The sequence below is a fragment of the Heptranchias perlo genome, chromosome 3 (genome assembly GCF_035084215.1).
Source record: "Heptranchias perlo isolate sHepPer1 chromosome 3, sHepPer1.hap1, whole genome shotgun sequence".
Lineage (NCBI taxonomy): Eukaryota > Metazoa > Chordata > Chondrichthyes > Hexanchiformes > Hexanchidae > Heptranchias > Heptranchias perlo.
This window is the reverse complement of record NC_090327.1, coordinates 70536108-70550126: the sequence shown is the minus strand read 5'-3', so window position 1 is coordinate 70550126 and position 14019 is coordinate 70536108. Positions and strand designations below refer to the sequence as shown.

Sequence of the window (14019 nt, the reverse complement as noted above, 5' to 3'; positions counted from 1 at the left end):
CCCATGAACGAATAAAAAAAAAATTGCAGCCTAACCAATTACTTGTATAGGCTTAGCTCACCTCTTTGCTTTTGTACTCTATAGCCCTATTTACAAAAGCTATTTTTAAAAAAAAAATTTTTAAATATAGCTTTGCCAACTTGTCCACCACTTTTAAAAATTTATGTCACAGCTCTTCTATTCATTTTGTCGATTTACCATAATGTGTATGTTCTCTCATTTCAGAGATCAGCTATTGGTAGAGTTATAATAGCTGATATGCATAAATATTGTAAAATAAAAGAAATACAAAAAAAAATTCTGGTCTGTCACTAGCTAGTGTACCACTAATAAATCATTTACTGTATCCCCTCAAACTACAGGAATTAGCCAACAAAAATTATGACCTATTTTTTTTTCAACACCATTTCTATGTTTGTAGCCTTGGGAAAACACCAATCAACAAGACTTCTGGTTTAATAATGATCTGTTTATGGCTGTTGTTGCTCCAAGGCACACAAGAAAAGACTGCTTTTCCAAGTAGAAAGCAAACTACTAATTAGATAAAGGGACCCCACAACTGGGACTGTGCCTGACAATGCCCTCCAACACTGACCATGTCGGAGTTTATGGGGTTCCAGACCTACACCAAATTTTAAAAAGTGGGGATGCAGGCTCAGGATGGAAAATTGGGCAGGATCCACTATGAACATTTGATGTTCTCAACCCAATTTTACACTAAGTGCTTCGGGCCCAAGTACATAAGAAGAAAATCCGTGCCCTATACTCATGCACTGGTTATCTCAGGAATGGTACATGCTGATCTAAGTCATGAAGGCTGAACTACTGTGGATAAGAGTCAGCAGGGCAATATGTATACAATCTATGATACCCTGGACTTTGCGAGATCCTGCAATTTGAGTGAATCCCAGGGACCTCTCCTGTTGTTTCCAGTTGTCCATTGGGAAAGTGATGGAGGTATTTGATCTGGCAAATGTGTTAGTCATCTGCTTTATACTTGTATTGACTGCAGATTGGTTGATGTTACTGATATAATAGAAACAGTGTGATTGAACAGTTTGTTCCAATTAAATAGGTTAGGGAGGACCAGAGTGTAAGAATATAGATATGTTTTTACATTATTCTAACACAGAACAAAGACAGAACAGCTAATGTAGGCAGAGTTGGTTTAAACTGTGTGCTTGTAAATTCTATCTTTTGATCACAATGACGCTGATAACATTGGAGAGGATGAATTTCAGAGCCAAAAACACTGTACTGTAAGGATAAGCACATATAGATTAATAAATAAATAAACTAGTTCACATTAATGATATAATGTGGAGCTAAAAGGGTTGTTATGTTAAGAACAAGCTTTTGAAAAACAGGCTTTTGATAACAGCAGGGGGAAATGTAAAAGAAGGAAATTACTGCAGTATAAATAAGGCAAAATATTCCTTTTACTATAGGGACAAGACATCAAAGGCATGTACAACAAAGGCTATGGTTCGGGAAGAGCAAAGATAGGAAGCAACAGTACAATGTAACAGGATATCGGCCCCCCATCATTGAACAGATTGCTGGACAATGATCTAAGGGTCAAAAAACACCTAATAGAATTGAATCCAGCAGGAACTAGAGAATGAAAGAAAATGGTGCAAAAGGAGACACAATGGGCCCGATTTTACCAGGGGTGCGGGTTGGCAGCGGGTGGTCAGGCGGGCTCGAGGAAAACGCGCCGGCCAAATTGAGTGCGTTGCGCACGCGATCGCGGGATGATTGATGTAATTAGCCGGCAGTTACGGGTTCCGCGCTTCTCAGCTGCGTGCCGGCGGCCTTCGCATGCGCATTGACGTCTGAGCGATGGTTGCGCTCTATTTAAAGGGGCAGTCCACCAAAGCCCCTCCAGCCACAAACTACACTCCATCAAGGATGGAGGAGCACAGAGGTAAGGCTGCTCCCCGTTTCACGGACCACGCCCTCCAGGTGCTGCTGGACGGGGTCCGCATGAGGAGGGAGACGCTGTTCCCCACGGATGGAAGGAGGTGCCCTGCCAGCGCCACCAAGAGGGCATGGGAGGAGGTGGCCGCGGAGGTCACAAGCAGGGGAAACACCACCCGCACTTGGATTCAGTGCCGCAAGAGATTCAATGACCTCACCAGGTCTGGAAAAGTGAGTACACTAACGCACTCTGCGTCACTCCGTCTTCCATATCACCTCAAACACCTCACAACCCCATCTCCACTGACAGCACTGCGCTCCCGCACCAATCCTCACAGCCACCCAACTATCAGCCTCACAGTGCCTGCACGTACCCACCGTCCCTGTCCCCACTCGACCACTACCACACACCCCAATGCCCATACAATGGGATGGCCATGTGGCACACGCATCCTCCCATCCCTCTGGCACACGCTCAACCCAATCACACCAATGCTTGAAGCGTCTCACATTGTAATCATCACTCAATAACGTTTTTGTGTTTTTCCCTCACAGGAGAAGAGGGCCAGGAACGCACGCGATAGGGCACGCACCGGAGGGGGCCCGCCACACGAGGTGGCCCTGACAGATGCCGAGGTCGAGGCACTGGAGATCAGCCGCACGCTGCATTGCCTGTCGATGGCGGATGGCGAGTCTGGTTCTGGCGAAACGGCCGGTAAGGGAAAGCTGGCACTCATCACTCATGATCGTGAATGATCTTAGCATCACATGGCATATGCCGCACCGCCACATTTGGTCACATGCCTGATATTTCCCTCTGTTCTCTTGCAGGATCGTCTGCGATCGACGTCTCGGTTGAGGGCGATTCCTCAGAGGACATGCCCGTCTCGGAGGGTGCATCGTCACACATGAGCCTTGCATCCACCAGCGCAGATACACACACCTCGGTGGGTCCCCCCCCTCAGCTAGTTGGGATTGCACATGGTGAGTCACCGCGCACACGTGAGCATGAGCAGACCCTGGTGGCAGGGTCAGCCACGGAGGGTCCGCGTCGGTGGGAGCACTCTTCTCCAGGCTTTGCTCAGCCGGACCCAGATGCTGAACCCAGGGCGCCACCAGTCAAAAGGAGAGTCGTCGAGGGGCACCAGCCCATTGCCGAGGTACTGGGAGAGGTGCCACGCGCACTCTCCACAATCGCACAGAGGATGGAGGAGTCCAACTCCTGCATGAGGGGAATGGTGGCACAGGTGCAGGAGGGTATCGCCGAGATAGTGTCGCAAGGACGTGAAGGCATCTCTGAGATAGTGTCGCGGGTAGGTGTGGGAACGTCTGCGGTGGAGGACAGGCTAGCCTCCCTCGAGCGTCACGCACAGCTCACCAATGAGTCCATCCAGGCCCTCACAACGGCTGTTCGGATTCAGGGTGAACAACATTCTGCCGCCATCAACAGGTTGACAGATACATTGGAGGTGGCCTTGCAAGGTCTCACCCACGTCATCCAAACTGCCGTCCAGCAGGGTGGAAGGAGTGATGTGGGCCTTGGCCATGAGAGGGAAGATGGTGAACGGGGAAATGGAAGTGTGGACACTACCCAAGGAGCCCCCAAGTCTCACCCGTTGCCCCCCTCTCAACCAGTGCCCGCAATAGTCCATCCTCTCCAGGTGGCCGAGTCTGCCCCTGCACAGGTGCAGGAGGAGCAGTCTGTGGAGGTGCCCTCACGGGCACCGAAACCCAGGGGGCGTCGGCCCAAAGCATCTACCCGGTCAGGGCACGAACAGGAGCAACCTGCCACCACCTCTGCTGGAGCCACAGGGGTAGCACCACGTAGGGGGTCCCAAAAACAAACGCCTAAAGTTCCGTGAGCACACAGGGATTGCACCAGGGTGTTTGTCTATTTTTAAAAAAAATTTCCACTCTTTGAATGTCACCACAAAATAAACTCACTTTTTCTCACCAATGCTGCCACCTCTTGTCCATAATTCTGCGGCTTGTGCAATATGTCCCTTCCGTGCGCCTCATCATGACGACGACCACCCCGTCCCACCCATTGGGCATAATGCAGTGGGTGCAGGTTTACAGGCACCACTCTTCTGTGGAGGGAGCCTGTATGGACCCTCGTCTGTGCACGTTATGACATGTGAACGCCTCACACAGTGTGATGTTAGGAGAACCGTTGGCATGAGTGCCTCCCTGGCCTGACGAGCACGCAGGTGAGCCGGTGTTCGGCGCATGGGTCGTTCCTCCTCCTCTCCCTCTTCCTCTTCCTCCTCCTCCTCCTCCTCTTCCTCCTCCACCTCCTCCTCCTCATTGTCGTCCTCAATGTGGGTGGCGGGTGTGCATGGGGCCTCCTCCAGCGGCACCCCTCTCTGTAGTGCCATGTTATGCAGGGCACAGCAGACAACTATAATTCGTCCCACTCTGAATGGCGTGTATTGGAGTGCTCCCCCGGAACGATCAAGGCACCTGAAGCGCATCTTGAGCAGCCCTATAGCCTGCTCAATTGTAGACCTGGTAGCAATGTGGCTGTCATTATACCGACGCTGTGGCTCGGTAATGGGGTTCCTCAAAGGTGTCATAAGCCACGTGTGCAGGGGATATCCCTTGTCGCCGAGGAGCCAGCCGTTGCCGGCGTTGGGTGCGTGGAAGAGGGGCGGGACGGTGGACTCCCTGAGGACGAAGGCATCGTGGCAGCTGCCAGGGTATCTGGCGCACACGTGTAGGAATCTCTGGCGGTGGTCACAAATGAGCTGGGCATTCATGGAGTGATACCCTTTCCTGTTGATAAACAGCCCTGGCTCATGCGGAGGTGCCCGTATTGCTATGTGGGTGCAATTGATTACACCCTGCACCCGTGGGAAGCCAGCCACAGCATGGAATCCAACCGCCCTCTCCGTCTGGCTGCGCTCATCCATGGCGAAGTTGATGTAGGTCGAGGCCCTGCGGAACAACCCATCGGTGACCTGCCTTATGCACTTGTGTGCAGACGACTGACAGACCCCGGTGATGTCCCCCGTGGCACCCTGGAAGGATCCGGAGGCGAAGAAGTTGAGGGCAGTGGTGACTTTGACGGCGACGGGTAAGAAGATGCTGCTTGGTCCATCCGGAAGCAGCTCGTCATTGAGGAGGCTGCAGATGTCGGCGACTACCTGGCGAGTGACTCTGAGCCTCCGTATGCACTGCTGCTCAGAGAGGTCCATGAAGCTGAGCCTCGGTCTGTAGACCCTGTGCGGAGGGTAGTGCCTCCTGCGACGCATCTCTCTCTGCGGATGCCCTCCATCCTGCTGTGCAGGTGGATGTGCCGCAGCACCGTGTTGTGGGGATGCACGTCTCTGAGGCGGACGGCGTGGACTGCGAGGCTGCTGAGGCTGGTCATGCTGTTCGTCCTCCGAGGATGTCAACGCAGCACCCATCTGGCAGGTTTAGGTTTGCGGGGTTGTGCACGCTAGAAAAGTGTGTCCTCGCACAGGGGTTGGACTTCCACGCCGGTGAATCTTCTTGCTTGGAGGAGGGTGGTGGAGGGCAGGCGTTGCCCAATGTTACGGAGTGTCCTCCTGCGTTGGTGAAGGCTCTCCCCCCCCCACCTGTGGAATGCACCTTGGCAGCTGCCACACGTCCGTTGAGAGTGTGAGTGTTTCCCCCAGTATGGGAAACAGTCTCATTTCACTGTAAAATCCCACACCTGTTAAATAAACAGCTCAATCAGGTCATTTAATGACCTGAAATACCAAGATAAATACACTCAAGTGGAACCCCGCTGGCTTTAATTGCCTGCGGGATTCCCACCAGCGGGGCCAACGCACGCACCCCCGCACGTCAGCGCGCAACCCGGAAGTGGGCGGGATCGAGGCGCGATCTGGTCCCGCTCCTCGAAACCGGGATTTTAGAGGCCCCCCCGCCGAGAACGCACCCGGGACCGGGTGCTAAAATCGGGCCCAATGTTTCACTCAGTAGGAACTTTTTGACTACCTTCAAGACCAGGTAGCATGAATAGGCTTGGATAAGCCACGCTCACGGTTTCCCGCTAAAAATCCTGTACACACAAGTTTTAGATGGAAGGCTGATGTGTACTGCTTTGAAACAATAATAAATGAAGTTAATTGTCAGACATATTACAGTTTCTAGCTTTTCGAATCTGTTAAAAGGATAAGGAAGGGATTATCCAACACAGGGGTCACAATTTTAAGTGGTGTAAGGGCCAGATCTAGGTAAGATGTCAAGAAGTGGTTCTTTTCCCAGAGAATAGTGGACCTCTGAAACAGACTCGTGTGGTGGAGGCCGATTCGCTAAATTCCTTCAAGTGAGAGCTGGACCTGTTTCTGGCTGAGGCATTGAATTATCAGGGCCAGAGTAATCTCCTGGACTAGCTTTGATTGCCTAAGGGGGTCGGAGAGGAATTTCCAAGATTATTTTCCCAAATTGGCATGGGTTTGTATCTGGTTTTTCAGCTCTCCCAGGACATCACATGGTTTCAAGTGGGGTGGGGAGTGTATATGTTGTGATGCACAAGGCATCAGAATTGTGTGGGACAGGCTGGATGGACCAGAGGGTCTTTTCCTGTCGGTCATTGTTTGCATATGCATGATGACGATTCCCTGCTAGCTCTACCTCACCAACTCCTCTCTTGACGCATCCACGGTCTCTGATTTGTGATGCTGCTTGTCTGACATCCAGTATTGGATGAGCAGAAATTTCCTCCAACTAAATATTGGGAGGACCGAAGCCATTGTCTTCAGTCCCCACCACAAATTCCGTTCCCTAGACATCAAATCCATCCCTCTCCCTGGCCACTGTCTGATGCTGAACCAGACCATTTGCAATCTTAGCGTTTTATTTGACCCTGAGCTAAGCTCCATCACCAAGAGCGCCTATTTCCACCTCTATAACATCGTCCGTCTCCACCCCTACCTCAGCTCATCTGCTGCAGAAACCCTCATCCGTGCTTTTGTTACATCTAGACTTGACTATTCCAAAGCTCTCCTGGCCAGCATCCCACCTTGTATCCGCCGTAAACTTGAGCTCATCCAAAACTCTGCTGCCCGTATCCTAACTCATACCAAGTCCCATTCACCCATCACCCCTGTGCTCACTACCCTACATTGGCTCCCAGTCCGGCTAATAAAGTATCCCTTTTCCTTTAAAACCACCTTATCTACCTGTCCTGCTACCTTCAGGGATCTGTGGACATGCACTCCAAGGTCCCTCTGTTCCTCTACACTTCTCAATATCCGACCATTTATTGTGTATTCCCTTGCCTTGTTTGCCCTCTCCAAATGCATTTTTTTTTTATTCGTTCATGGGATGTGGGCATCGCTGGCAAGGCCAGCATTTATTGCCAATCCGTAATTGCCCTTGAGAAGGTGATGGTGAGCCACCTTCTTGAACCGCTGCAGTCCAGGAGGTAAAGGTTCTCCCACAGTGCTGTTAGGTAGGCAGTTCCAGGATTTTGACCCAGCGACAATGAAGGAACGGCGATATATTTCCAAGTCGGGATGGTGCGTGACTTGGAGGGGAACGTTCAGGTGGCGTTGTTCCCATGTGCCTGCTGCCCTTGTCCTTCTAGGCGGCAGAGGTCGCGGGTTTGGGAGGTGCTGTCGAAGAAGCCTTGGCGAGTTGCTGCAGTGCATCCTGTGGATGGCACACACTGCAGCCACGGTGCACCAGTAGTGAAGGGAGTGAATGTTTAGCGTGGTGGATGAGGTGCCAATCAAGCGGGCTGCTTTGTCCTGGATGGTGTCGAGCTTCTTGAATGTTGTTGGAGCTGCACTCATCCAGGCAAGTGGAGAATATTCCATCACACTCTTGACTTGTGCCTTGTAGATGGTGGAAAGGCTTTGGGGAGTCAGGAGGTGAGTCACTCGCCGCAGAATACCCAGCCTCTGACCTCACACTTCTCCAGATTGAATTCCATTTGCCACCTGCTGCAGTCTACAGCCTCATCCTCACCATCAACCACACGGCCAACTTTTGTATCATCTGCAAACTTCTTAATCATTCCCCCTACATTGTGTCTAAATCATTTGTATATACTCCAAAAAGCAATGGACCTAGTACTGAGCCCTAACCTCTGGAATTCTCTCCCTAAATCTCATTACCTCTCTCCCTTCCTTTAAGACGCTCCTTAAAACCTACCTCTTTGACCAAGCTTTTGGTCACCTGTCTTAATATGACCTTATGTGGCTTGGTGTCAAATTTTGTTTGATAACGTCCTTGTGAAACACCTTGGGACGTTTTACTACATTAAAGGCGCTATAAAAATGCAAGTTGTTGTTGCTGTTCTTTGTCTCCTATAGTAGCCTGAAAAGAGCTGAAAGCAAACAAGTTCAGAGCGGCTGTGGCCTTTACTAAAATAGGCAGTACTATGCTTACTCAGGTTGTCTTGCAGCATGCGATAAAACTCTGTCACTGCCTCTCTGATGAAGCATAACCTCCAGAAGCACTGCTCTTAATGAACTGCAGGAATGCTCATCCAAGTCTGTATACTTGGTCAAGAGTGTAAGGGTGAATACAGGCAGTTCTCCTCAGATGTCCTGTACCTTGCCTAGCACCCCTGCTTTCTTTCTTCTCCATCTCCTCCTCTTCCTCCATGTATATCAAATAAAGTAGGATTGTCAGAGGGACTCTGAAATTACAAAGGGCTAGTAAGGTAGTAGAAATGGAACCAGGTGAGCGCAGTCCCACCCAGCTGGACGATGGAGGAGAGGCGTTGGAGGAAGATGGTGTTGTCAACCGTGTCAAAGGCTGCAGACAGGTCAAGAAGAATGAGGAGGGATAGTTTACCATCATCATTTGTAACTTTGATAAGGGCAGTTTCAGTACTGTGGGAGGGGCACAAACCTGTTTGGAGGGCTTCAATCATGGAGTTGTGGGAAAGATAGGCACGGATTTGGGAGGTGATAACACGTTAAAGGACTTTGGAGAGGAAGGGGAGGTTGGAGATGAGGCAGCAGTTTGCAAGGACAGAGGGGTCAAGGATGGGTTTTTTGAGGAGGGGGTGATGACAGCAGATTTGAAGGGGAGGGGGACAGTACCTGAGGAGAGGGAGCCGTTAAGAATATCAGCTAACATGGGGGCCAGGAAGGGAAGTTGGGTGGTCAGCAGTTTAGTGGGAATAGGGTCGAGGGAGCAGGAGGTGGGTCTCATCTTCAAGATGAGTTCGGAGAGAGCATGAGGGGCGATAGGAGAGAAACTGAAGATGTATGTTCAGGGCTAGGGTAGGGGGGAATAGTAGGGGAAGGTTGGCTTGGTGGGCTAGGGGAACGGAGGGAAGCAGCAGAGGCAGCTGAACGGATGGTCTCAATCTTAGTGAAAAAGATTTCCATAAGCTTCTCGCACTTTTCGTTGGAGGGGCAGGGGAGAGGGGTTTAAGAAGATGGTTTGTAGTGGAGAGGAAAAGCTGGGGATTATCTTTGCATTCCAGAATGATACTGGACTAGTGAGCAGTTTTGGCAGAGGAGAACAGGACCAGATAGTGCTTATTGTGGTCCAGCCAGATCTGGCAATGAATGGCTAAACCTATTGTCTGCCATAAACGTTCAAGTCTGAGTCCCTTGGACTTATGGGAGCGGAGATGAGGGCCATACCGGGGGGAATGAGAGAGAGTAATGGTTTTAATGGGGACAAGAGCATCAAAGGTGGAGGTGAGGGTATGATTGAGCAGATTGGTAGCTGCAGAAATGTCGTGGTGAACGGAGGGCCAAAGGCTAGACAGTTAGGAATTTGAAAGTGCCGTTGTAAGTGACTTGTGGGAGAGTTTTTTCCAGGGGCGGACACAGAGGGAGTAGGGTTGGGAGGGAAAAGAGGGATGTGGGTGATACAAGGAAGTGATCAGAGATGGCCTTAACCGTGATTGACACGATGGGAGTAGAGAGGCCACGTAAGATAGCAAGGTCGAGGGGATGGCCATAAATATGGGTAGGGAAGTTTATATGGATGGAGAGATTAAGGGAGGATAGGAGGGCAGTGAACTCAGAGGAGAGAGAGCATGATAAATTGAGATGGAAATTGAAATCACTGAGGATGAGAAGTCGCTCGGTGCAGAATACTGTGACAGTTCTGGTCTCCATATTATAAAAATGATGTGGAGGCATTGGGGAAGGTGCAAAATCGATTTACAAGGATGACCTAAGAACTGAAAGGTATACTCATCAGGAAAGACTAAACAGGCTGTGGAACTCGCTACCACAAGGAGTAGTGGAGGCGACTAGCATAGATGTATTTAAGGGGAAGCTAGATAAGCACATGAGAGAGAAAGGAATAGAAGGGTATGCTGATAGGGTTAGATGAAGTAGGGAGGGAGGAGGCTCATGTGGAGCATAGATGCCGGCGTAGACCAGTTGGGCCGAACAGCCTGCTTCTGTGGTGTAGACCTGATGTAACTCGATGTAAGAAGCACAACACCATCTAGGACAAAGCATTCTCCTTGATTGCTACCTCATACACTAGCCTAAACATCCACCTCTTGGCTGCAATGTATACTGTCTGCAGGATACACTGCAGTAACTCACCAAGGCTTCTTCAGTTGCACCTCCCAAACTCACGAACTCCACCACCTAGAAGGACAAGGGCAATAGGTGGATGGGAACACCATCACCTCAAAGTTCCCCTCCAAGTCACACATCATCCTGATTTGAACATATATTGCCGTTCCTACATCATCGCTGGGTCAAAATCATGGAACTCCCTACCAAACTGCATTGTGAGAGCACTTTCACCTCACGGACTCCAGTGGTTCAAGAAAAAGGCCCACGAACCACCTTCTCGATGGCAACTAGGGATGGTCAATAAATGCTGGCCTTTGCCAGCGACGCCCACTTCTCGAGAATGCATATAAAAAGACATAATCCCACCTAGATTACAGAGCAGTTGTAAATCGGACCTGCCAGCACATTAGTCATAAAGTGCTGGCATACAGAAGCACTTCAAAGTTCAAATCGTACGGGCAGAAATCACTCCCAAAATAACGGAGGAGCTCAACAGCACTCTCCGTTGTTCGTGGCGAATTGAAGGAGCAAGTTCCAGCGTTTGCATTTGTGCAGTGAAACACAGAAATCCGGAACTTGCTCTTAGTGGTTCGCCAGCGATATGACAGCTTTGAATTAAAGGACCATCGCACACTGCAATCAGAGAAATAATTGAAAAAGTGCAAACTTGGTTATCTGCCCAGTTGGAAAGTAACTAATTATACCACCAAACAGGTACGCTTAAAAATACAGGTCTAAACTAAGTTTTAACAATGCCTTAAGTCTTAATGACTGCCAAACAACTAAAAATTAACTTTTAAGATGTGGAATCTCATATTATTCCTTATTTTAATAGTTATTGGTCATTAAAATTTTTTTTAATTAAAAAAATTGAATTTTTTTTTACTTTTCCCTTCTGTCTCTTTCAATTCAATTATTTATTTGACTTTTAATAAAAAAAACTATTTACAATTACATACTGAATACTACCTTTCAATGCACGAAGTCTGCTTGTCTGTTTTAGCAATGCAGGCTGAATCTGTGGGTGTGACTTCTCTTCCTAACAGATTTTGCAGGTGTGTCTTCTCCTCTCTCAGACATTTTCAGCTGCGGTAACTCACTTTGCTCAGAGGCTGGGTTGATAGTGCACAATTTTTTAAAAGTTCAAATTCAAGCAATTCGGCGCCTTTGGACATCCACATGTGCCATTGTGTATTTGTCTTCTAACGGTTAGCTCATTCAATTTTCTGTAGTTGATGCAGAATCTAGCTCTCCCAGGTGACTTTGAGACTATGACCACAGCAAACGCCCATGGACCTGAAGCTGACTCAGTAATATCTTCTGTTAGCATCTTATTGGCATGTTGATTACCAATATTCATTTTGCCAGCGACCTGCAACAAAGTAATTTGCAATGGGAGCATCCTCTCCCATATCAATATAATGTGCAATTATAAGTCCATCCCAATCTGCCAGAAAACAGAATTCACATAGGTTTTTCAACTATCATTAACTGACATATTGCCACAGGTCTGTTTGACAATTGATTCAAACTTTTCTTCAGCATCTTTGTTATGTCCCCAAAGGATTGCTTAAGAATTCCCCTAAACATTGTACCTTCCCTGGTATTGCAGGACTCCTTTCTAGCCGTTGGTGGATTTATCTACATTTTCCTATCCAACCTAAACCTGTCTTTGAGTTTAGGCCCAGAATCACCCTAAGGGACCTAATGGAATTGTTTGGATGGGTAAGCTAGATGGACCAATGGTTTTCTCTGGCCAAAAACATTACCATGTTCTATTGGTTGCCAGATATTCATAGAATCATAGAGTGGTTACAGCACAAGAAGAGGCCATTCGGCCCGTGGAGCCCATGCCGATTTATACATGGTCTTTGGGTCAGAGTACTGGAATTCTCAACCTAATACCATTGTGGATGCACAATGTGCACAAGGACTCCAGTGATTCAATGAGAAGGCCCACTAACACAAGGCAAGTAGGGATGAGCAATGAAACATCACCCACATCTCAAAAGAAAATTTAAAAAATAACAGCACAATACTTAAGACAAAAATTCAATTCTTTGCAAATTGCCTACTGATAAACTGACATCAAAGCTGAAGCCAGCAGCCGTTCTCGCGAGGCTTTGCTGCTTCCATGTTGCCACGTTCGCTCGGCGCCGACGCTGCGCCTCAACCTACCCTGATAGATAATGGCAGCCCGCCCCCTTCAGCGAGGAGGGGTTGGTCATATGATGGACGGTTCGCAACGCGAAGGGTGGTGTCGGATTGGTCGCGTCGTGCTGTCAATCACCGGGGTGTGGTTCAGATTAGGTTGTGACGGCGAGCAGTGAAAGTTTGGTCTAACATTGCGTTGAGCGAGCGAGCGAGCGAGAGGTGGTCATTTTTTGTTTATTTCTCCTCCGCCTCGATTTACAAAACATTTTAAACAAGCAATACCATGACATCGAAGAACAAGCCTGGCAGCAGCAGAGCGAACACGGCGGGATCCAGAAAAGGTGAGCGACACCGAGCGGGCAAGCGGGCAGCGCCTCGGCGGGCGGCAGCCTGGACCCGGCTGGCGGTTGGTGAGTCCCGGGAGCTCGGAGCCCGCGCTGAGCTCGAGCTCTGGGGCCGTCAGTCAACCGCGGGAGCGGGAGCGGCAGTGGGAGGGCGCGGCGCCAGCCCTGCCTCGGTAGACCGATGAGCGAACTGAGCGAGGAGTTTTGCATGTTTCAAAATGCACCTTCCCCTGCTTACCTGCGTGCAAGAGGCTGCACCCTGTGTCCGAGGGGCTATCGTTCTTCATGCAGGATTTGCCACTCTCAGTCAGATCGATGTATGTCTCCATTTTTCAGAGGTCAAAGGCAAATCTCGGCACTGGTTTTATACCTGCGATTAGTTAAAGACATTTTCTGCAGTCTCTACTCATCTGCATTGATTTTTTTTTTTAAACAGGATGTTAAACATTTTGTACAGTGGGGAGGAGACGGGTGGATCTTTATACCGAAGTGAATCTGTTAGTTTCTCCTTCGCCACTTGGTATGATAATTTGAAATTCCACGTTTCATTGATCTGTGCTGACTGGAAAGGACATGGGTATAGTCTCATCTGCTAGACCTTGTGGGTTTACATTGTGTACAGTTCAAATGGTAACGTCGAGGCACTATAGCTTGTGTCAGAAATTACTTCTGTGCACACGTAATGGGTACTGATTGATCTTGAAAGCAACTCGTGTTCATCTGTTTGAAGGCATATGTCTGTTGTATAGCTGATGAGAAAAGTCAGACTGTGGATGACAACTGCTGAAAGGTGTTACCTGGATGCTGGGTATATGCTGCAAAAGCTATATTGGACTGGGGAAGTGAACAGGTTACTAATGAGGTGGACGGGGGAATGTCGAATGTAGTCTCTGGACTTCCAGAAGGCATTTGATACGGTTCTGCACAAAAGATTATTCTCAAAAATGAGAGCGCATGGAGGAAACCTTAGGACACAGATTGAAAATTATCTCGTACCTCCCAATCAAAGTGTAGGGATAAAGGGAATGTACTTTGGTGGAATGTGACAAGTGGTGGTCCCCAGGGATCTGTACTGGGGGCTTTTTACTAATTATTAATATGTATTTATGTGTGTGTGTGTT

The 14019-nt window shown here is 48.9% G+C and overlaps 1 protein-coding gene across 9 annotated transcripts in view; it reads left to right on the top strand.

The window, feature by feature from the left end:
- Positions 1-12710: 12710 nt before the first annotated feature.
- unm_hu7910 (un-named hu7910) overlaps positions 12711-14019 on the top strand; it is a 247657-nt gene continuing 246348 nt past the window's right edge. For all 9 annotated transcript variants that reach the window (XM_067980168.1, XM_067980165.1, XM_067980167.1 and 6 more), the window contains exon 1: positions 12711-12895. In XM_067980168.1, the coding sequence (XP_067836269.1) occupies positions 12838-12895 (58 nt within the window). In that variant the 5' untranslated portion in view covers positions 12711-12837. The remainder of the gene's footprint in view (positions 12896-14019) is intronic.